The sequence below is a fragment of the Juglans microcarpa x Juglans regia genome, chromosome 4D (genome assembly GCF_004785595.1).
Source record: "Juglans microcarpa x Juglans regia isolate MS1-56 chromosome 4D, Jm3101_v1.0, whole genome shotgun sequence".
NCBI classification, from domain to species: domain Eukaryota; kingdom Viridiplantae; phylum Streptophyta; class Magnoliopsida; order Fagales; family Juglandaceae; genus Juglans; species Juglans microcarpa x Juglans regia.
The window spans coordinates 30,490,111-30,514,637 of NC_054600.1; the positions used below are offsets into that span (position 1 = coordinate 30,490,111).

A 24,527-nucleotide genomic window follows, 5' to 3' on the forward strand; every position below is an offset into this window, starting at 1 on the left:
AGAAGCTCAAGTTTGTGAAGAAAGAAAAATCTGCACCCGAAAGCTAGGGTTGTGGCCGGCAAGATTCTTGTTCTATCTCAAATCAAAGAACATTAAAAACAAAAAACAAAAAAAATTACCACGAAGGGACATGGGCACAACACTCATATATATATATATATATATATAGATAACCCCGAACAATAAACTAGAGAGCCGTGCAAGAAAAACTCACGTTGGAGCACTCTTGATGATTAATTAGCAACTCCTTTCAGGCCAACATGATCAGATAGAGACATTTTGAGTGTATATATGACATAAAAATTTACAACATGAGGTCTTTTAATGCACGGCACCTCCCAAATCCCACTTATATTGATCACATGATCATCTCAATCCCTTCCAGCAGTGATCATTGCGGTTCTTAATTAGTCGCATATGATCATTTGTTGATAGCATAGCGAGCGAGCATCTATATATAGCATGCAGTAAAGCCAAGAAGAGTGGAAAAAACAAAACAGAGCGCCGATAAAGGAAATTAACCTCCAAGTTTTATATTCAACCTATTCGGAAGTCGAATCTAAATTAATAATACATAAAAAGAAAAAGAAATAATATATATCTTGACATCTACAGAAAATTGATATCAAATGATGCATGCCTCACTTCTTTGACCAAATTACTTATTCATGATTGTTTAAATAGAAAAAGAAAAGAGAAAAAACATTAAAAAGAAAAGATAACATGATGCCGCTATTAAACTACTGGCTATGGAGTGGTGGCTAATTCATCAGCTTTATATCACAAGATCATAAATTATTCAACACCATCAGTACTAGTTTCATTTATCGCAGCACCAAAACCCTATTCATATCGTACTTGAACAGTACTAGTACTGTGATTCGTGTAGTATTTTATAGATCCTAAATTAATCTGACGGACAAATCCACGAATCAAATGTACCTTCAGTCCCCCTCGTAGACACATTCACCAAAGCTTTCTCATGGTTGAAATCCGATGATGAAGATGTTGAGTAGTTCAACTTACAGCCACCAACACGCGCCGAATTACTTCCATAATTCCCATCCAAAGACCTAAAATGATGATCTTCGTTCCCATCGTTTGATCCAGCTTCATGATTTGGGAGCCCACTAAGGTTTACATTGACATGTCCATGGCTCATACCCAACTCCTCAATGGATGGTATTCCTACATGACTTCCAGGAGGCGGTGCACCAAATCCTGACACATTGAGTGAAGGGTGAATAGATGGCTGGGGGAGAGACTGGAATGTGAGAATTGGGTTTTGCACGTTCAGCATATTTCGAGTGTGTCTTGGAAAGCCTAGATTGGATGGGACTTGGGGGTATAAATTATTTAAGGTATTGATATTGGTAGCAATATCGCCCATGGTATTGTTAAACAATGAAGAAGGAGGAGAAGAAGACACAAATGGTGATGAGTGGACCTTTTGGGCAGAAGGACGTAAAGGGTGAAGAACTCCAGCCGGTTCCAAATTACCAGACCGCAAGGCCGAGCTATTGCCGAAGAGATCAAACCGGCGAAAGTAAGGTACTGATGAACCTGGAAAGGGTGGTGAGGGAATCCCAGTGAATTCTTGCACCATTGCCCTGAAATTCGAGGTGTCGGTGGAGAGAACAGTGGTGGGTGCTCTCCTTGTAGCTCTAGTTCGCTTCTTGGAGTTGCGGACTAGGTTGGGTTGTGCTGTAGCTCGTGCGCCATTGTCATGAACAGATCGTACTTGCATCGATGATGGGCTTGAACCCTGGTCAAGTCCACGAGTAGCTAAGATGGATTGGCTTGATGATGGGGGTGTCAGGTTTCCAAGGCCAGTGCAATTGGCTTCAGATCTGGGGCCTCTAGGTTGAACCGCTTCAAGATTATGTAGCATAGAATTGGGATGGGAGTTTGCTTGAGATTGAGAGAAAGCATGGATATAATTAGATGAAAGGTCCAACAAATTGGATTGGTGGTTTTGGTGTGGAGAAAAAATAACAGGCTGTGGGTTTGACATGGAACCATAGTGACTAGGAGGATTCATGAAGACCGGGGCTGACCCTGCCCGTGAATCATACTCTTGATCATCACCACCACTAGAAGATTGCATACTTCCACTACTACCAGAATCCATAACTAACTTGAAAATTAAAGACAGACAAGTAGGGTAGTAAATGGCAAAGAAAATCAATGTGATAGCTTACAAATAAAGAAACCTGGAAGGAGAAGGTGATTGATGTTGGGAAAGCTGCACAGAGAGAGAGAGAGAGAGAGAGAGAGAGAGAGAGAGAGAGAGAGAGATCAGAGAGCAAATTATGAGTGTACTGCAAAAGAATCGATGAAGTGAATGAAGAGAAACATCTTCTGAACCAGCTTTACATGAAAGCCCATATCTTTGAATCCCGGATCTGCAATGGAAGCAAATCTTTTCCTTGTCTTTCACATGCAGCAAAAGTTTCCATAAAAAGACGAGAGAATATGCGGGTAGATGTTAATTATGACGAACGAAGGTGAAGCTAGGGTGAAGGTATGGAGACATGCGATGATCCCTCAGTCTGTTCTGTGATTCTTCTCGCTTTCTTTGCCTGATGTTCTGAACTAGGGTTCCAGAGTAGGAAAGAGAGAGAAATGAAAGGAGATGAAAGGTTATTTAACCTTTCTGCTCAGAAAAAGAGGGCTCAACATAGGAAAGATCCTCTAGAGAGTGCAGGGTGGGGTCGCCATTTGAGTAGAGAGAAGATAGGTGCCGGTGGCTGGCAACGGGTCAAACTCAAAGTGTCTCTGTGTTTGAGTGAGAGAGATAGAGAGAGAGAGAGGGTCGGCTGATACATGTTAGGAGTGGGAAAGGAAGAAAAGGATGTGAGATTTAAAGGCAGTACCTAACAACAACAAAAGATGGAGAGAAGGAAAGAACCGTAAAAGAAGAATAGTATAAAGTTACAAGGTGGGCTAGCTTACGGCAAAATCGGGCCCAAATATGATGTAAACGAATCGTCCAGCACCACCTCCTCAACTCTTCTTACCACAAATTATCTTTGCACACCAAATTTAAATGGATAATGGATTGTAAAATAATTACATGGGTATTGTTATTCTAACTATTAATGGACATGAATAATCATATATACAATTTCAAAATGTATAACATAATTTTTATAAAAAAATAGACTATTATAAACAAACTAGAACGGCCTGGGCCCAAACGACTGATTTGTATGGCCGGCCTTATGATTGTTTTTTAAAAAGAAAACAGCTAGCCAACTTAGGTTGTATTTAGATGTTGAACTGAATTTAATATTTTATAAATAGTAATAAGTTAAGTAGTGAAAAAAGTTATGTAGGATATATTTAAACTGAGTTTAAAGTGTGTTTATATGTTAAAATGAGTTTAGTATTTTTTTTATAAAAAATTGAAAAAGGTTGTGCGTCTCATGTATAAAAATGTGTTAAATTGAAAAAAGTTGTGGGTTCTACTCGTAAGGAGGTTTTAAGTTAAGATGAGTTTAGTAATTTTAAAATTGAGTGTTTGGATGTTAGACTCAGCTTAAAATTAGACTGAACTCAACTGAGTTTTGCAACCAAACGTAGTCTTAATATTAATTTGTAGCACAAGAAGAGTGACAACTAGTAAAATGTAGCTAAAGTTTTTATTTTATGAGTAATGCTGGATACAGTTATAAGTTGTGTAAGCATCATACATTCTTTTCGAAAAGAATGAGGTGTACTATTAAAAAGTTATTTTTTCATGTGAATCCTATATTTACTCACTTTCTTTAAAAGAAACATGCGACATTTGCATATTTTATGACTATAAATATTATTTCTTATTTTATATACTATAATTTTTTTTAATTATTCTGTTTTTCTTTTTTCATTTTTCGAGAAAAATCATATGCAGAAAAATAAGGCTAGCATCTGCAGAAGCAGGCTGCTGGGGTAGTTGAAGATATGGATAGTGGATACGGAATCTGAAACAGCACAGAAACTTATCCCGAATTAGAAGCCAGCCCAAACACAAAGTCCATGTCCATGGGTGCTCATTAGAGCCCATCAGCATTAGATACAAAAATCATTTTTCTAGTGCTTCATTTGTTTTTTCTTTTAAATTTTTAGCCCCAGTGAACATTTGGGGCTTTTAGAAGGCCCAATGGGCTGGGCGGTATTTATGGGTATACGGAGTTTTGCATTCTGCTCTCTTAAGGTCTTGTTAATCATATATACCGTCTGGAGGTCTCTTCACTTACAAGGATCCGATCCCTCGATAATCTTTCTGAATACTTAATTGGTATTCAAAGCAGCAGATTTATCTTCTTAGCCATATGGATAATATCTGAAGTTAGTGTTTATTAAAGGTATCATCGTTTTCATTCCCACATGAATGGCGATCCATTAAAGAACGTTAAGGTACGTATTCGCTCAATCCCGTACGTGGGAAGGAAGAAATTAAGAGGTATAAATATATATATATATATATATATATATATATCTACTCTATTATAATAAGTGGCTATCTAATTGTGAATAGTAACTTTTGTTATTTTTCCGTTAAGTTCGTTAAGTCCTGTTTTACCAAAAGGCCCTTAAAACACTTAACCATTTGACGTATAGCTCATTTGTAGAATTTAATGAAGGATAATATTTTACCAAAAGGTCCTTAAGACCCTTGATCATTTAATGTGTAGCTCCCTTATAGAATTTTACCAAAAGACCCTTAATAGCCCCGCAGTTAAATACTTTGCTGAAGTTTAGATTTTTTTTAATCTTGATTTTTTGTTTTTCTTTAACCTTATATTTTCTTTTTTCAGACAAATAAACAACTGACTTTTTCACTTTTTTATTTATTTAAATCATTATATCAGGTGCACTCTGGGGCTAACGCACCCGAGGCCATTCCCTAGTATATATTATATATATATATATATATATATTAAGAAGAGGACGGTACCCTAATTTTATTGATAGCCTTCACTTTTGGCGGAGGAAAACCATGGTTACAACCAGATACCTGGGATTACAAAGAAGCATAAAGACCAAAACTCAAGTATCGAAAACCAAAAGATCAAACTACAAACTAAGAAAGCTAAAAAATTACAAACCAAATAGAAAGAACAACCCTAAGAAACCAACCTCTAAGAAGAGGAACAAATCACACATAAGAAAATAACAAAAAAGTGAGAAGTAAAGACCCAGTACCTCACTTTGATAATCTCAAATAGGAAAAACCAATTCTATTAATGGGAAGAAGGCCTCTTAAGAGGTGTTTATGTGTGTGTGTGGGTATATATATATATATATATATATATATATATATATATATATATTGTCCCAGCTCACAGATGGTGGTCAAAGAAAAACTTTTGCGAATCACAAATTAACTAGCGAATCAAAATCAACCCAAACAACTAGCTGTGGATAAAGCATATATAAATTTACCCATGGTGACCTCAAGGTGTTTGTTCTTAGTATTCTCCGACAAGTTAAATCAACTAGAAATGTGGAAGCACATGGACAGAACAGAGCTCCACCTGGTTCTCCTGCTTCATTATTCTGTTTTGAGTAGGACACAGCTTATATATATATATATATATATATATATATATATATATATATATATCACCCTGGCCTGGACTCTAGGATAATGAAGAGCCCGAGGCGATAAGACTGAGTTTTGCAACCTATGCTCCATGTGTCCATTATAATATGAGTGAAGATAATTGCATAAGTCTCTCACATGTAAGATGATGTTTGTTGCCTTAGGTAGGTTTGTTTGTCATGGTTAATTTTACGATGATCTTTGTTACCGATTTGAGGGAATTATTGGGAGGAGCTAGGATCAGTGATGGCAGGCGAATGTCCTGTTGAGGTTGATCCCGATGTGAATACCAACAACCAATACAAAAGACACAAAGCTTAGAACTGAAGCTTGGCAGGCCATGCAGCTTTCAAGGGGCCTTGGATCAAGTGAGCACCCAATTTTTTTTTTTTTTTTCCTTTACGTAAAATGCACGTGCGATCCTTTCCCGTGATACCTACTAATCGTCACTTTTCTTCCCCTCAAGCCTTGAGTCCCAAGCAGCCTTGCCCACACGGTTTCATGTGCCTCACTTTGCACAACATATACGTAATTGCTTGTACTTGCCCTCCTTTATTTGCGCCTTCTATCTCAAGCCTGCCCACATTTCCATGCACGTTCTTTGTGATCCTTTTTTTCCCCGATTCCAGCGTATATATGAAGCTCCTCCAAGAAAAATTTCAACGCGTTCTAGTATAATAATAACCATATAAGAGATCGATTTTCTCTTCTTTGTTGGCTAATTACGGAGATATTATTATCTTCCTTTCTTGGTTATTCTGCATTGGTGCTTATGACTGTACTGCTGATACAATATTGCTATCTAGAACAACTATATACCTAACGACAACAGATTATTTTTCCGATCCATCATGATTATGCTATATATCAATATAATTTTGTTCTTTTTTTGCCCTGCATGCACTGTCCACTGTGGATTGAATTGGGTTATCATTATATTAGATGCAAGAGAAGGTCTATAAACTTAAATATGCAAGTTTATTTTCTGGAGATAGAAGGATAAATTTGCAGTAAAATCGATTCATGAATGCAAATGAGTCCATGCCATGGTTAATATATATATAATATGAATGAAGATTAGAGAGTTGCGTGATATCAAAGCTTGTGAAGACACATAATAATCCTATTGCATAGAAGATCAGGACTGCTTGTGACTGAAACATGTCTCAGGTACTGGCTCTTGCTAATTCATGTGCTCAATATTCACGTGCATTTCTATATATATAGACAGTGCATTAATTAATACATGAGAAGGCATCTGTCATTTTGGTCAACGTACAATCACAATATAGGGGATGAGTTTCCTGCATCCATGCCACCTTAATTTATATGGGGCCTTTCTCTCCTAGACTTCGATCGTCTTATATGGGAAGTAAAATCTAATAAGAAATAATTTAGTAATCAAGTGATTATACAAAACAATTGAGAAACTGACTGGATGCAAAGAATTCATAGGAATTTTCCTTCTTTTTTCTTTTTTCTTTGTCCAAAGTATAGATGTGACAAGTTTGGTTTAGATACTTGACAACCTATTCTCTACATTTTCTGTGTGGACAAAAATTTCCAATTGAAGTAGAAATGGGTCTCCTTAATTTACTGCGTTATTATTCTGATCATTAGCCTAAATGGGAGGCCAGGAGGCTAGGCTTCTGAATAGCAAACAACTGACAATAGGAGGCCAGATCAGTCTCGTTTGGATTCGAAACTCACCTCAATTTATTTATCTCATCATTATAAATTTTTTAAATTTTCATATAAAATATAATAAATAATTCAATTTTTTCAAATCTCAAAATAATAATAATATTTTATTCTAACTTACTCACTATCCAAATTTTCTGATCTCGTTTAAATTCAGAAATGAGTTGAATAAAATATTATTAAAATATTATTTTTAATATTATTATTGTTTTAAAATTTTAAAAAATTAAATTATTTATAATATTTTATGTGAGATTTTAAAAAAATTATAATAATATGATAAGACGGAATAAGAGGAAACGAGGAGAAATAGTTTTTATTCCAATTCCACATAAATTAAAAGAAATCAATCTGCAACCGTCTTGTCCAATTTCCTAGAAAACAAAGGCCAACAGTGCAACACCCCTAATTTAAAGTTAGCAAAAAAAAAAAAAAAAAAAAAAAAAAAAAAAATCTCATATTAGATACCCTCTTTCTGCAAGTTGTAAACTTTGACTAATTTTTAGCTTTTAGCGAGGTCAGCATACATGATATATGATTCTCCTGGAGATTTGCCAGTTGCCACCAAGTTGTTCAGCCCGCCCTTTTTATCTTTGTCCTCGCAAGTTCGCAACCAAATTCTGGATGCATGCGATGTTGATAAAGTAAATACTGATACAATCTTAATAAATAAATTTTGCACATTCATTTTTAAAAAATATAAGGTTAATTATATATAAAAAAAATTAGTTTTTATATAAATTTTAGATTTATTAATTTTTTTAAAAAGAGCATGTAAAATTTATACATCTTAAAATTATAAATATCATTTTTTAATTATCTAATAACCTCTAACATTCAAAATAATGAAAAAGCACGTTGTCATATTATATTAAAAATAAAAAATAATTTAATGATTAAATCTAATCATTAAGTTATTTTTTATTTTTTTAGTAGCTTGCGATATATAGAAATTAAATAAGACCTTGTTTGGATTTAAAAAATTTTTCATCTCATCTCATCTAATTATTATAATTTTTTCAAATTACTAAATAAAATATAATAAAAAATTTAATTTTTTCAAATTTAAAAATAAAAATAATATTCTAACAATATTTTATTTAATTTTTAATTTTTATTTCATCTCATCTCATCTTATCTAAATTCACTATCTAAACCGTGTAGTATATATGTTATAGCCTGGAAGGCCAAACTAGCTCATGGAATGTGAGATACATGCAGCCGATCACCCAATCAGAGCATGCATGCTTCGTACCTTAAACCTGATAATTGAGTAAGATGAAATTTATGCAGGGTGCCATCTGGAGCTGGATATATAGTTTGAGAATTCAAGAGGTTGTGTGTTGGGGGTAACAGGCCGGCACCGACTAACAGTGAACCGGACGTGCATGTAGGCAGATCCATGGACAAATAGTCTACTAAACAGTTCGATCGAACATCTTTTGCGTCAGTGGTCCTAAAACCTTGTATTTATTGTACAGCATTCGCAGAACTATAATGCAAAGCACAATCCTACCGCACAAAACGACAACTAAAAAAACTGCTACCAACCCATAGACTTCCTACTTTAGTACTACCAGAACAAATGAAAGAACTGCTAACAACCCCCATATGTAAGAGAGTAGAAGAGGCGTGGGTAGGGGCCTGTTCAATTCCAAAGCCGACACTGTGGTCTTCAAAAATTCCAGTACCATGCAGCAGCTTCAATATCCATGCGAAAAAGCTGGCTTATATGTGCCGGTTTTGAGGTTAAGAAATATTGGTAGATAATTGTAAAATAATTTATGAATAATAATAAAATATTTTAAAAATATTTGAAAATATTTGTATTCTCAAACAAGTCTTATACCTACATAAAAAGCAATGTTTAGATCGATGCATATTGCGTAATCAATTGTTTTATCAATAATAATATATTACTAATTAAAATCATTATATATCGATGCTAATATTTTTAGGGGTCTCTTGTTACTAATTTCCAATGGGGAGGGCTCATGTTTAATTGGTGACTGCCGCGGTTGAGGGAAAACGAAAGGTGATGGGGAAGCAGGGGAAGAAACTGGTACATTATGGCATACAGCTGGTGGTCATTGTTCCATTGGGGTCCAAGTCAAACAGTTCTTTGGAGCACTGATTGGATTAGATAAAATTAAAATATATTTTTTATGAATGTAAGATGAATTTAAAAAAAAATGAATTTAAGAAAAAAAAAAGATGAATTTAACTTTTAATTATTCCATTCATATAAGTCTTCATATTGGAATAACTATTTTTTTATTGTATGACAATAAAATAATATAAAATGAATTTAATTTTAACTATTCACATCAGATAGTAAAATAATAATAAAAACAGAAGCAAATAAAACATACTTCACTAAGATATTCTCAAATAAAGATGACTAAGTATATTCATCCGAATAAGACCTCTTAACTTACTGGCTAGAAAAACTCTATCTTAAGTTCAATCCATATTCAAACCCCCAATTCTCTATTTTGCAATAAAATTTATCATCGTATTTTCTTTACGAAAAATATGACTCACACTATATTCCTAGCAATCAAGCTAAACTTGAAACTCATTCTAATAATACTCAAGATATCAATATTACACTCTTATTTTTTTTTTTATCTAATTAACAATAATTCGAGAATGTATCTCAATTTAAACCTGACGAAAACTCAGATGACCGCATCTCCTCGCACCTTTTAGCAAACTCTTCAATTCAGCAAAATTATTAGAAATAAAGTGATAAAAAAAGCAGCATACCTCTTAAAAGCGGTGTCTTACTGTTGCTAATAATAGCCTCGTAATCCGGAGTTTTCCGAATAATTATCTCTTCAAACCAGTAGGAAAAAGTTGTTTTCAACTTTCACAAAAAAGTGGTCATCAAGAGAGAAATTATCCTCTTGGGATACTGTTATGAGTTTTTGGTGTTTTGGGCGAAAAAGCTATTTTGCCTCTTTATTTTATCTATTTTATTTGACTGCTGGTTAAAATTTTATTATTTAATAATTAAAAAAATAGTGTATTAATATATTTTTTTATTTTTTTAAAATATTTAAATATATTAAAAAAATTAAAAAAAAAACTTCTTACACTCACTTCCAGCGGTCAAGTTGGGGCGGCAGAATAGCCGCCCCCGGTGGATAATTTAAATATTGCATGCCCGGAATTACCCATATACTTGGTAAAAACCAATCGTTATCGGCCATCATTCATCGTTTTCTTCTGGGTTTAGAAATTTCCGAGTTTTGGACACTATATCTACTATATGTAGTTTTCTTCCAACTTTTTCTCAGCAAATTTTCTTGTTTCAAATGCATGGCTCTGACAAATTTTTCTGAAAGAGACCGCCACCATCGTTTTCTATATTTTTGCAAAGCATTAACTCTTGTATGTATTCTGTAGGCAGGTCGGCTATGTCGAAAACAAATTCATAATCAATGACAAATGCATGCTTTTCTTCTTCAAGTAGACGATTTTCTTTTGAAAAGCGATTCGATAAAAGTAACATTACATATTGAGATGACTTGATTGGTACGTTAAATTGTAAAATTATTTGATATAATATGTTAAATTGTAAAGTAGATATAATGTATTATATGAAGTCATGCTAAATTTATTTTTATAGAATATTTTTATGGTTAAAGTATTTCTCCTTTGTTTAATCCAAATAATCTTGTATGTGGAAGTATTGGCATGCATTAACTTATTGAGTTAAATCTCAATTGAAGACACCATAAGGCTTGAGAGGCATCTTATTACTACTGATCACATAATATTCTAGTCTTTTACATATATCGCTCTTAGCTGTAAAACTTTCAATTTTTTATGTTACTCTTCCTTTAAAATCTTGAACCTCCCTTTCCCTCTCAAAAATCCCAAAGTTCTCAAGTTGGTTTCTTGGAAGCCACTCCATGAGGCTGTGAATTTATATATATACACGTTATTCAGACTCTGCCTTCCATATACCATCCTTCCCATACAAGACTTCTTTTGATTATCTTCTCTGTTTTATCATTCTTTCCGGATTTCATAGACTTCCTTTGTGACTATCCATTCTTCAATGATTCTTCTTTCACTCGTGTACATCCTTCATGTTAGATTAATGAATTTTACAGGATCTTGATTTCTGCTTGTGTTTACCAGTTTAGCCAATTCTAGAGCGCCATGGCAGAAATGGCAAAGCACAGGGTGAATGGTGACGTCGGTTGTGGTTTTATGGGAGGGATCTTCCAACGCCGGAGCTTCTGGCCGAGAAGAACTTCTGTGTATTCACTCCCGCCGAACAGTGGCAACGATATATTGAGGGTACCGAGTACTGATAGTTCCAAGAGGCAGAGAAGCAGCTCCGGCGAGTCTGCTCGCATAGCATCCAATTCACGCAACACTGCACCAAAAATCAATGAACAATCCTCGACGAACTGTGTCTCGGTCCATCCCAGGCCTTCAACTTCTCACAGAAGAGTTCAAGATCGAAGACTTTCCGATGCTGGAAGAAGTTCGACATCATCTTCCACTAGTTTAAGCCAGAGAAAGATGTCCAAATCCCCGGACTCGGGAGACGAAAGAAAGCCAACGAGAGAGTCCTCTGGCAGCTCCACGGAGATTACTAGGATGATCACAACTGATTCCCAGCAATTATGTGAAAGCAAAGCCCTCGTTCGAGCAACCTCAAGCAATGTAATGCTTTTAGGCCACGTGGGCAACTTGAGGCAACCAGGGCCTGGGAAGTTGCAAGGAAATAACAGTCCCAATGCCACTGTCAAGACCGAGGGTTACCTTTCTAGAAATCTTCAAGAGAGAAGCTCCATAACTAAGCCCAAAAATGGCGTCGGGAAAATCGGCTGCAATGCTATTATGGGCAACATTGTAAGGAAGAATAGTGATGAATTTAGACAGTTTGGAGGTGTGTTGAATAAATTCAATCCTGAGGCGTTCAAGGGCATGGGAAACGAGGCATATAAGCAGGGCAGATTTGAAGAGGCATTAGCTTTATATGATCGAGCAATCGCTCTCGATTCGAACAAGTCATCCTATCATTGCAACAGGAGTGCCGCTTTGATAGGTCTAGGCCGGATTGTGGAGGCCATCTTGGAATGCAAAGAAGCTATTCTAATCGAGCCTTCATATCACAGAGCTCATCATCGTCTGGCAAAACTATATCTCAGGTATTCAATGGCGATTAATTGAGGGCACCATTTTTACGAGTGTAAGTGTCAAAAATCCTGTAAAAGAATTCCTCAAATAAAAAAGAATTTAAATTTGTGCGTCATGCAGAGTTGGAGAAATAGAGAAAGCGATACATCACTACAAACATTCAGGCGCCTATGCTGACTTAGAAGACATAGCCCAAGCTGAGACTGTTCGAAAGCACCTCAGCAGGTGCACCGAGGCTGCCAAGTTAAAAGAGTGGAGTACTCTGCTAAACGACACCCGGTCTGCAATATCCTACGGTGCTGACTCAGCACCACAGGTTAGCTCTTCCTGGAGATCATCATTTCCCAAACTTTGATTAAATTTCTTGCTAATATAAATGCTATTAATCACCTTTGGTATTCTAATTTATGATTAAAATACGCACGAAGGTCTACGCCCTACAAGCAGAGGCATTGCTGAGCCTTTGTAGACATGAAGAGGCCCAGGCTACCTCACAGAAAGGACCGAACTTCAAGACTGATTTTTGTATAAAATTATTTGGGCCCTCGTACAGTGCTTACATCATGATGATTGAGGCACGGGTTTTGTTGGCAGCTGGCAGGTTAGTTGGAGTAAATTGCACTGAGAAATTGGTTCTAATGGAATCTTTATTAATGTTGCTAGATACATCTTTTTCTTTCTCTTTTTCTTTACCTTTTCTCCTGAGCATATTAAATTAACTGTGCAATTAGTGCGAGAAATCTGCCCGCCTTTGAAGGGTTGAACTTGTGCTTTTAACCCCATCTTTTCTTTACAGTTGTACGTCTTAATTACCCAGTAAAGAATACGCAAAGAAAATCATATCAACATTGCCTTTAGATTGGGAATATTTATAAGTCTTATATGTTTCCCAGGAAATATTTGACACGTGGCACAACCTAATTTAAAATTACCAAAGCAAGATTGAGGCGTTTGACCCATGACTTGGATTTGGATTTACTTACTTAGGCCACGTTTAGATTTAAAAAGTGTTACATTTCATCTCATTTTATCATTATAATTTTTTAAAATTTTTACACAAAATATATAATATATAATTAAACTTTTTCAAATTCTAAAACAAAAATAATATTCTAATAATATTTTTTTAACTTTTATTTTTTATTTAAAATCATCTAATCTCATCTCATCTTTAAATCCAAACAAGCTGAATTCGAATTCAAGTTTACACAACCTAATTGGCTGAACCTCAACTCAGTCAAAATTGCACGAGCACAAAACGCATAATCTAAACAAAACAGAATCAATCTGTATTAATCTAAATTAATGTAAGTTTATATATTGACAGGTTTGACGATGCTGTGGCAGCATCTCAACATGCAGCTAGACTTGATCCAAGCAACAAGGAGATGAATGACGTGGTAAAGAGAGTTAGAGCAGTGGCATCAGCTCGATTGAGTGGTAACCTGCTCTTCAGATCATCAAAATTCTCCGAAGCATGTCTCGTATACAGTGAAGGACTAGAAAATGATCCATATAACTCGATTCTGCTATGTAACCGAGCAGCCTGTCGATCCAAGCTAGGTCAATATGAGAAAGCCGTTGAAGATTGCACATCAGCTCTTAACGTGTGGCCTTCTTACATAAAGGCCAGGCTACGAAGGGCAGATTGCAATGCCAAGGTGACTTATTCTCCCTCATATATAAGAAGAGTTCATGCTGTTTTGCCAGTCATGCTTGCTTGCAGGACCAATACTTACTAGCTAGAGCTTGCTGTGATCTTTTCTTGTTTGTGAAATTAGTTGGAAAGATGGGAAGTTTCTGTTCAAGACTACGAGATGTTGATAAGAGAGACTCCTGGGAATGAGGAGGTGGGCAAGGCCCTGTTCGAGGCACAGGTTCAGCTTAAGAAGCGACGAGGTGAAGACATTAAAGACCTAAAATTTGGTTCAAATTTGATTTTCATCGACAGTAATGAACGATTCAGACACTTCATAACCTCACCCGGTAAAGCATCCGGTCTTGTTTATTTTCCAGTACGTCCATTAATTAGCTAGCTTTATTTGGTTTTGAAGATATAAGGGTTGTAGACCATAAAAATAGACCTGCCATATAAATGACAGGGATGTCCGTGGTGCTGTTTTGCAAGAAAACGAACCACAAGCAAGTGTTGCGTGTACTGGAGCAAGTTTGCAAGAAATTCCCATCTATCCATTTCCTCAAGGTTTGTACATCAAGTAGCCCAACTCCTCTTTTCCCTTTTTTATTTTTTTCTTCTTAATTTCTGATTTTCAACTCAATTATGCGTTTGTTGATAAATCCAGGTTGAGATCGAAGACCATCCCTACTTAGCAAAATTAGAGAGTGTGGTCTCCATTCCGGCTTTTAGAATATATAAGAATGGAGCAAAGGTGAAAGAGGTTCCAGGCAATGACCGTGAAATGTTAGAAACTTCAGTCAAATTGTACAGCAGTTGAAGATATATAATTTTGTGGACAGGCATGAAACATAGCATTTTACAATCAACGAAGGAAGGAAAGCCGAGACCCCATCGTGTTGAAATAAATTGGCTTAATTGAAAAGGCTCTATTACTTTGCCGGCATTGCACACAAAGTAAAATTAGGGAATCGGCTCGGGGATAAACTAAGGTGAATGGAGGAGAAACTTTAAGAGCGTTCTTTGAATTTCAATTATTTTTATCTTCTCGTTTTTGAATGTGTATGCAGCCCTACCCATAGCAAATGAGATTTTCTTTGGTTAATTAAATTTCTATTCACGTGTGAAAATAAATATTGCTAGTAATTAGTGGTTTGATGGAGCTTGGCAATTATTATATTCCTAGCGTATGCATAAAGATCAATTATTGAAATTTTTTCTCATTAGTCATTATTCACTATCTTACATTCCATATCCTGTAAAAAAACACTTTACGTACATCCTATGAAAAAAAAAAAGCTGTAGGTGTGGAATATAAAAGTAATTGATATATAGCATTCTAAATTATTATGTGGGGCAGGTGCTATTCTCATCCAATTACATAATATTACTTCCTTAAAGGTTAATATTTACGTATGTAAAACTCCGCCATCCATACTTTCAAATTATCTAGTAACTTTCTCAACATGAAGATGAACGGAGTATCATCCCTATAATAATCTTGGACGATTATTTTATTTTGTTCCAAACTTTGAGATTTAAATAAACATAATTCTGTTTATAAAAAAAAAAAAAAAAACATAATTTCTTTATTTCCATACTATGAGTGATGTCCGGCTTCAATTAGAGGATTAGTTAGACTTGACATATGAAATGTTCCTTATATTCGTGTTTGTTCATAATGATTCTTGTAATTCTTTCATTGGTTGGCTTTGTTTTTATTAGGAAAAATAAGTGTATTGCTAGGTTGATTTTTTTATTTATTTGTAAGTCTCCAACATTGACGAATTGTGTATATGACATTCCTTAGTCATAAGTAAGGACCCTTAAATAAACTTGGACCGGATCACTCTTGGAGATGTAATCACTCTTTAAAAAAAAAAAAGTAAAGTAGTCGATCATAATGTCTATGTTCGCAGCTGTGGGCTTGGAGGCCGACATTCAGAACAATTTGCTTCTAGGTAAGACCTTTATTAGGCTCGAATGGGCTTGAAAGGACGGGTTCAACGTTTCTGGGCTTAAAGGCCAATATTATGAACCATTAGGTAAGACCTATGACCTATGTTGGGCTCGAAATGACGGGTTCAACATTGTTACCGGACGCCAATTAGAAACATAAATAACAAAATTTTACGACTCTGTCTTTCATTTCTATTTTTTTCAAAGTTTTAAGAATGGTAAAGATTGATTTGGATAGTAAAAAGAGATGAGATGAGATAATTTTAAATAAATTGAATAAAATATTATTATAATATTATTTTTTAATATTATTATTATTTTAAGATTTGAAAAGTTGAATTGTTTATTATATTTTGTATATATGAGAAAGTTATAATTATGAGATTAGATGAAATGAGATGGGTTGAGAGTTTTTCTGTATTCAAACGTATCTAAGTTATATACTCAAAAAAAAAAAAAAACCCTAATTTATGCACTTCACAGTGAAGCTAACAAAATTAATCAACTCTGAGACTAGAAAAAGCACTACACCTTGAAGATTTATATGTTTCAAAAAAAAAAAAATAAAAAGCTTGAAGATTTATAATAAAAATATTCTTACTCTGCAAAGAGAATTTAAACACAAAGTGACAGAGAATGTACAGGGAAGCAAAATCTTCTCTGGGAAAGAGGAAAGAAAAAGCTGTACAAATCTGATACAAGTTTCATATATCACAGCAGGAATAAAGACAACAAAGGTTACTGCAAATGGGTACTGGTTGGATTTTCCAGTTCCCCCACACATGATCTCAAAGGAACAGGGAAAAAAAAAAAAAACGGAAAAACAACCCACACAAAAATTAATATTGAGCAGGATAGAATAATAAAGCTTGGGAAAGAACTATAGCTAAAATAGATGATTAAGTCACCAAGATTATCATCTTTTCCAACTTCGACTCCTTGAAAATGGATCTCTCATTCCACCCCCAACCCATGTCTCCTTTGCAATATCGGACGAAATTTTGTAGAAATCGGTATCGTATTTCATCACAACCATGTTCTCTTTCTTCGTTCTCTTCTCTTCCTCCATTAAACACTTTAAACTCTTTGCTTTTCTTACTTCTTTTCCAGTAACTTCTTCATCTTCATCTTCCTCCCCCTCCTCCCCCTCCTCCCCCTCATCTTCTTTCTCTACCAACCAGCCTTTTGCTGGAGCAGATCTACAGCGCATAAGCAACAGAGCATTTGGCGGAGGAGCAGCAGATGCAGCAATAGATTCTTCATCATATGTCCTCTTTGTCTCTCTTTTCTCTTGTTTGCACAACTTATTGTTTTGATTTTCCTGTAAAACCATGAACCATTTCGAGAAGGCAGTTCTCGAAGTCTCATTGCCATCACTTCTCTCAGTGCCCAAGTGATTGTCTTGACATTCTCCAATCTCTTCTTCATCATCTTCATCCTCCGTAGTGATATCTGACTCAGGAAAGCTCCCAAAGCACCGAAAATCAAATCTTATGCTTCGCAAACACGTCAAGAATTGCATAATATCTTTCTTTAACCCAAGAGCTTCAACCCAACCGGGTCGCTTTTTATGTTTTCTATTGTTGTGAATTCTTTCAATTTCTTCCATTACTGATTGCCAGCTTTTGCATGAACTTGTCTTGGGCCTGACCTTGATCTGCCCGGCACAGGTGACTTTCGGGGAAGTAGGTTCGGAAATTTCCGAGCCCATTGGCTTTGTTTTGGCCCATAGCAGAGGACTAGCTTGGCCACCACCTCTGGTGCTCGCTTTCTTAAGGTGATGGTGGTGGTGATGATGGTGGCTGTGGTGGCGCTTGTTCGGCTCTGAATGTCTTGCTGGGCTGCATATTGGCTTGGGCATTAGGGTTAGATGGGCACGAGAAGGAAAACATACTAAAAGATCTGCTGAAGGAGCTGCTTTGGCTTCTCTCCCCTTCATGGCAACTCCTTTCTTCTTTCCCTTCTTTCTTTCTTCTTCTTCTTTCTTTTCTGTCCCTAGCTGTCTCTTTCTTTTGTTAGACCTTCAGCTTGATGAACAGCATATGGTTTTTGGGTATTTTTGTATCGAGGGTGAATGGCTTTTAAAAGATAGGAGGGACAGAGGAAGAGAGGCTGACAGCTTTCTTTTGCTTTTGCCTTTATGTTATGTGTTTCTCTTTACCATCTGTTTGTTCATTTTTCTAGCACTCCTTTTCGCTCTCCTTTAAAATGGGGTCACAGGAGGGCTAGCTTTCTTAGCCTATACTTTCTTCTGTAATGCTTGCTAAAACATATTAAAAAAATATATAAAGAAAGGAGTAAGGGGAAAGTTCAGCCACGAGCCTTGTTTCATAATCCAATCATACTCTCAACTTGGGAGCCCATGCCAGTGATGCTCATGCCCTATACCTGGTACCCACATGTAATATGTACACCTGCAGGCTGCAACTACCGATCGAACCGCCCTCGTATGGAACCCACATATTTCATATTATTAGCGAAATAATAGAAATCCTATCACAAAAGTATAATCAGAGAAAATAAGAGTAAGATTTAGAATGAATGGTAGTTTGTCTGATCTAATTGGTAAGTTGGTATAAGATGGGTAAAAGTTGGAGACTATTTTTTAAATGTAGATACGAATACAAGGACATAAAAGGCACACCGAAAGTCCTGAAAGGGGAAAACTCGTAACTAAAGTGTAAGGATGCCATAATGAAGGGGGGGAGTAATGCACTCGAGAGCACGGGAGATATGGCCCCCCCAAGACCTCCACTACACGTTGCTTTAGGATTAAACTTCTTTGCTTTTGTTTGGGACCTTCCACGAGGGAAGAGTCATTGGGTACTCCCCACTCTCTTCTCTATGATTTATAATCGTCATTATCATGATGGATTGTGTTTGTGTAAGAGATTGCGAGTGATATTGCTTTCTGAGGATCACCTATAATATATATATATATATATACCCATAACTCTAATAAACTGATCTCTAGTCTCATATCTTTTAGATCCAATCTGCCACACCCTTCAACACCAATGCGCATTGGTACTACTGATACATTTAAGTTCGTGTGCCATGCACCAGAGTTTCCATCTTCTGATCATGCCAAAATATGGATATGAAGGTAGTAAAAGTGAATAACTTCATTAAAACCGCAAAAATTGCCAACAACAACATTCTTTACTCTTGTGGCTACCAACCACAACTCTATTTACAAATAATACTATATATAATCTTACAATATACATTTCGTGTATTCTCTTTGAAAAAATTGAGATCTAGAAAAATAATTTTTTATGTGAGTTTCAAATATATCTATTTTTTTAATAAAATACATAGAACTTACACACTTTAAATATTATTTCTCTCTACTTAATTGGCTATGCTTAAGTCATCGTTTTTAACTGTTACTCCTTAAGTTCAGGAAGAAATATGGACATGGACCATTAATCTATTGTTTATTTATTTATTTATTTTGTTCCATATATTTTATCGAATGTAATGTAATTTATATGCATATTAAGGTAGTGGTGCGTGCGACCAATCACGTATTATTGAGACACGTAGGGTGGGGGAGAAGCTGCCAATGAGTTTTAAATAGAAGTGTTACAGTCTATGAAGGTGAGTAGATGACATCAAAGACAAAGGATTCCATTCTATGATTTCTATTCCTAGTCTTTTCATTATTTAGGTTCATAGGACCATTTTGTCAAAGGGCAGTGAATCTGCCATTTCACTCGATGGCTCTTTAACAAAAGTAGCTAAAATTAACAGGGCCTGGCCTAAATTAATTTGAATTTCAAGCAAGCTTCTTTGTAATCGGAAAGTTTTTCATCTCGTACTATTATTATAATTTTTTTAAATTTTTATATAAAATATAATAATTAATTAATTTTTTAAAATCTCAATTCAATTTTTTTAAATCTTAAAATAATAATAATATTAAAAAATAATATTCTAACAATATTTTTTAACTTTTATCTTTTATCTAAAATCATATCATTTCATCTCTAAATCCAAATCAGCTCTTAAGTATAAAAATAAGATGATGGGAATCAGTTTGCAAATATGGCCAAAAGCAATACACTGAAGAAATTATTATAATTCAGAAAAAAAAATTAAAAAATAAAATAAAATAACCGAAACTTCGCCTAACCGTTGCATAAAGCTGATGATGTCTTGGAATCGTTGAAGAAATTAATAGGAAAAAGTACTAACTAAAGGAAATAACGTGTTTCAATTATCCTAACGTATAAACATCGCCAATCCCAGTTTTACCCATTTTGCATTGATCATCCACAATTAAAGAAAACAATATTCCTTGTTCATTCCCATCCTCGACTTTGGACTAAATATATATACATATATGAGAAGCTAATGATGAAAAGATTGATAACAAGGATGACCCTTTCATTATGCATTAGTGTTAACATATGATTTCGAGAAGTAGATGCTAAATGTCCCATCATTTTTCATTTTAAATCCTAGTTATAGTACGGCTTCTTAAGATCATGTTTTTTATGAATTAAGATACTGCATGCCTATATAATTTAATGATGATAATAATTCTTATTTTGTCTGCAGAAAGATTTTCTCCTGTGGTGTTGTGGTTCGAAAGCAACAACTACTAGACTATATTACAAGTAGAATTCTTCTATTCAACCCTCCTATACTATACATCTATTAAGAGAACAAAATAAGAGCAGTTACGTGGAGTAAGATTGCTTAATATATAGAATTTTTCGTAAAAGTAATATCAAATCAAAATTTTAATTTTATTATTATTTTGATTTAATTTTCATAAACTCACTATGTGCAGTTTGGATAGTGAATTGAGATAAGATGAAATGAGTTTAGATAAAAATCAAAAATTGAATAAAATGTTGTTAGACCATTATTTTTTTAATAATATTATTATTTTGATATTTGAAAAAGTTAAATTGTTTACTATATTTTGTATAGAAATTTAGAAAAATTGTAATGATAAGATAAGATGAAATACTTCTAATATCCAAACAAGGTCTAAGGTGGGGCTTGGATAGTAAGTTAAGATGAGTTGAGATGCAGATTTGTAAATAGTAGTGAAATTGTTGAGTTGAAATGAGTTGAGATAAGATGGTTTTATGTGTGTTTAGATTAGAACTGAGATGAGATGGTTTTAACTTTTCAATTTGAGAGTTGTGGATCCCACCAATAATTACATAGTATTTGTAATAGTTTAAGTATTATTTTTAAATAAAATTTAATGGATAATTGGTAAATAATAAAATATATAACCAAAAAGTTTTAACCAGTGTAAGGCACGGGGGGTGGGTGGATTCCAAATTACTCAGTATCAACCAAACTGAAAAAGCTGTATTCCAGTTGAAAAGCAAAAGGAAGACAGACGTTAATTTGTCTTTCGTGAAAACAGGTGAAACGCTAAATGTTAGCGTTCGGCTACGAAAATCATCTTTCCATACGAATAGAATTGAGATAAAACTTTATATCAAAATCCAACCGTCTCATCTTTCTCCCTTTTCCGTATTCTTTTATTTTATAGGTTGTTTTATCGACAAATACAGTCAATAGCTCGTAGGATAGAATCATAATCGGAGGTGAAACTATTAAAAAGGAAATTAAACCAGGCAACTGCCTTATACTTTTCTTGGTAATTGGGGAAGTTTCCAAATTCTTCCTCGGCTTTTACGAAACTTCCTTGTCTTTCTAAGCACTTCACAAGCAGTAATGCTCTTTCACTGTTGGTTGCGCTTCATCTCTGAGTATCGACCAGGAAAAATATTTGAGTGAATTGAAGTAATTAAGAAACCAAAATGATTGATTTTTATAAAGGACAATGTTAGGCTGCATCCTAAATATGCACACTAGCGTAAATGAGTTTTTTTGTTTTTGTTTTCTATTTTCTTTATGTATTTTTTAAACATCTTTAACTATTAAGAAAAAATTAAAAAAAATATAAATTCATTAATAGTCACTTTCTTAACTATTAAAAAAATAAATAAAAAATATAAATAAATACATTTGGTGATCATATTTAAAAGTCATAGTATCATTTCCTTTTTATAAATTTTTACACCAACATATACGTGAAAATGCACACATACGAATTCAGAAATTAGATGTAGATATTTAAGCCCAATTCAGTGAGCTAAAGAAAGGAAAAGTCAAGTTCGGCCCGGTAACATAGGCCCGTTAATTTTGGTCCTTTGTTCCAGCGTATTCATGGGATGGGGCGAAGCCTTGTGGAGCCGGATTTTGAATCGATAACATGTTGATTGAGGCCCAGCCCATCTCAACAACAACTCGAGTTAAGGACACAGCTCTGAAAATGGCGCTGCAGTGTCGGCTCCAAAACCCTAATGCCAACGAAGTGGTTCGTCTTAGCATGGAGGGAACAGCTTATCGGGGGTCGCATTGCTGTAAATGTAAGAGGTAAGTTTGGATTGTTCGGTTCTAAATACTACAATTTTACTATCAGATGCCTATGATTTCTTCTTCAACACTCCCTTCACTAAAGAATTGATAGGAGTAGAGATGAGACTAATAAGAATCTGCAAAAGCCTTGTCTCACTCTCTCTAGAAAACCCTCTGCCGCATCTCCACGAAACCCCAACTCTCTCCTGCTTAATCTCTGTGTTATATTTCTCCTCCTCTAAACCCAAGAAATCAACATCCACTGTAACAGTCCTGGACTACTTGATCAATCAGCACCAATTCTCGCCTGAAGCTGCTCTGAAAGCTTCATCATCCTTTACTTACCTGAGAAATCCAGAAAAGGCGGATTCCGTTCTTTCGTTCTTCAAGGAGAGCGGTTTCTCCCAGACCCATATCGAGCAAGTGGTTAAGAGAATGCCCAAGGTTCTCTCTGCCAAACTTGCCGTTACCATCAAACCCATTATCAAAATTTTCCAGGACTCGGGCTTTGCACGCGACGACATTGCGGAGATTGTATGCGGTGACCCGTGGATTCTTACTCGCAGTGCCGGTAATCAGATTGGACCCTCAATTTTGGTGTTGAAGAGTATTCTGGATTCCAATGAAGACATCGTTAGGGTCTTAAAGTCTTCAGGGTGGTTTTTGAATCATGATTTGAATAAGACTATGATGCCCAATATTGAATTTCTGAAGCGTTGTGAAATTAGTTCTTCGCAGATCGTTACATATTTGTTTAATTTCCCGAGGCTTTTTCTGCTGAAGCCGGAGAGCATTCAGGCTTTCGTTAAAAAGGTTGATGGAATGGGGTTTGATAGAAAGTCTAAGATGTTTCTTTGTGCCATTCGGACAGTCAGTTCAATGTCAGAAGAGAATTGGGAGCTCAAGTTGGAACTTTTCCGAAGTTTGGGGTTTTCGGAAAAAGATATTCTTGATGTGTTTAGGAGGAAGCCTCAGGTTTTTGCTATATCCGAGAGGAAAATTAAGGAGGTAACTGGGCTCCTGTTTAGCGCTCCGAAGGTAGATATCTCGTATTTTGTTGACCATCCAGAATTGCTTATTAGCAGCGTTGAACGCAGGTTAAAACCCCGTCTACGAGTTTTGGAGATTCTGGAAAAGAAAAATGTGCTTAATAGGAAACCTTGTTTAACTACTGTCTGCCGAATGCCCGAGCAGAAGTTCTTAAACAAATTTGTACTTCCTTATTCAAAAGAACTCGCAGAGGTAAATGAGGCTTGTGGGGGTTCATATACAATTGGATGCGTACAATGATAAGCATCTTCAGGAGGGCGCTATTCAAATCAATGTATGATCTTTGATGTCTTGGCTAATTCATTTATTAATGCTTATAATTGGCATGCATGGCGAGTTCAGTTTTGGAAGAGCCATAACTAAAATTTAGAATCATTTTTTGTTGATTCGGTAAACAACAAAGTTTAGAATGATGATGTGTAATTAGGTATCCTCTATAAGGAGATAACTTCCATATTCTCTTTTGGTCAATTTCAGTTATAAATAGATGCATAATTTTCTGCAATTTCTTCAATATGGGCCCTATGTTCAAACAGAGCTATCGCTGCATGAGGAGGGCGTCTATATAGTTGGTTACTTTAAACGTTATTTCATTTTATTCTGTCTGCGTCTGTCTCTATGATTTTTATATAAAAAATTTTCACCAAATGAAAGGTACTGCAGGATGCAAAATTTTCTTATTTATATGATGCCATATGTAAGGTGCGGAAGATTCATTATTCATGCGACCCCTCTAGCGAGCATTGAACTGAAGCACAGGGTGTATACACATTTAGAAAATTCAATTATCATTTGCTGTATGAATAGATGCTGGTGAGCAGTTTTGAGAGGTTGTGGCTTTATTATGAGCAAACACACAACTCAAGAATTAAGAAAATACACTAGTCTTGAAGTTTCAATTTGGGCACTTTCATGATGAAGATCGATTTTCAATTGTTTGATATTTAGTGTTTTTTTCTTGTAGGATTATAGAGGATTACAACGCAGCAACTAGGCGAACTGTCCTTGTACTGAATGAGATCTCCTCTAACT

At 35.2% G+C, this 24,527-nt stretch overlaps 4 protein-coding genes across 5 annotated transcripts; 2 read left to right on the forward strand and 2 right to left on the reverse strand.

Annotated features, from left to right (window-relative positions):
• Positions 1-508: 508 nt before the first annotated feature.
• On the reverse strand, positions 509-2,844 carry LOC121260904. The gene is made up of 2 exons (XM_041162980.1): positions 2,377-2,844; positions 509-2,245 (listed from the first exon to the last, which is right to left on the reverse strand). Exon 2 carries the CDS (start codon positions 2,129-2,131, stop codon positions 908-910), a length of 1,224 nt encoding a protein of 407 aa, XP_041018914.1. The 5' UTR covers positions 2,132-2,245; positions 2,377-2,844; the 3' UTR covers positions 509-907.
• An 8,284-nt stretch (positions 2,845-11,128) lies between these two features.
• Positions 11,129-15,165, forward strand: LOC121259107 (inactive TPR repeat-containing thioredoxin TTL3-like). The gene is made up of 7 exons (XM_041160602.1): positions 11,129-12,465; positions 12,575-12,770; positions 12,883-13,055; positions 13,782-14,115; positions 14,236-14,440; positions 14,557-14,657; positions 14,758-15,165. The coding sequence occupies exons 1-7, from the start codon at positions 11,465-11,467 to the stop codon at positions 14,908-14,910; spliced, it is 2,163 nt and encodes a 720-aa protein (XP_041016536.1). The 5' UTR covers positions 11,129-11,464; the 3' UTR covers positions 14,911-15,165.
• A 1,463-nt stretch (positions 15,166-16,628) lies between these two features.
• Positions 16,629-18,227, reverse strand: LOC121261656. Its single transcript, XM_041164121.1, has one exon. It carries the CDS (start codon positions 17,986-17,988, stop codon positions 16,966-16,968), a length of 1,023 nt encoding a protein of 340 aa, XP_041020055.1. The 5' UTR covers positions 17,989-18,227; the 3' UTR covers positions 16,629-16,965.
• Positions 18,228-22,481: 4,254 nt separating this feature from the next.
• On the forward strand, positions 22,482-24,390 carry LOC121259535. Of its 2 annotated transcripts, none has more exons than XM_041161155.1 (2): positions 22,482-23,769; positions 24,159-24,390. In XM_041161155.1, the coding sequence occupies exon 1, from the start codon at positions 22,566-22,568 to the stop codon at positions 23,733-23,735; it is 1,170 nt and encodes a 389-aa protein (XP_041017089.1). In that variant the 5' UTR covers positions 22,482-22,565; the 3' UTR covers positions 23,736-23,769; positions 24,159-24,390. The 2 variants fall into 2 exon arrangements, with proteins under 2 accessions (XP_041017089.1, XP_041017088.1); XM_041161154.1 differs by lacking the exon at positions 24,159-24,390 and adding an exon at positions 23,973-24,106.
• Positions 24,391-24,527: the final 137 nt, after the last annotated feature.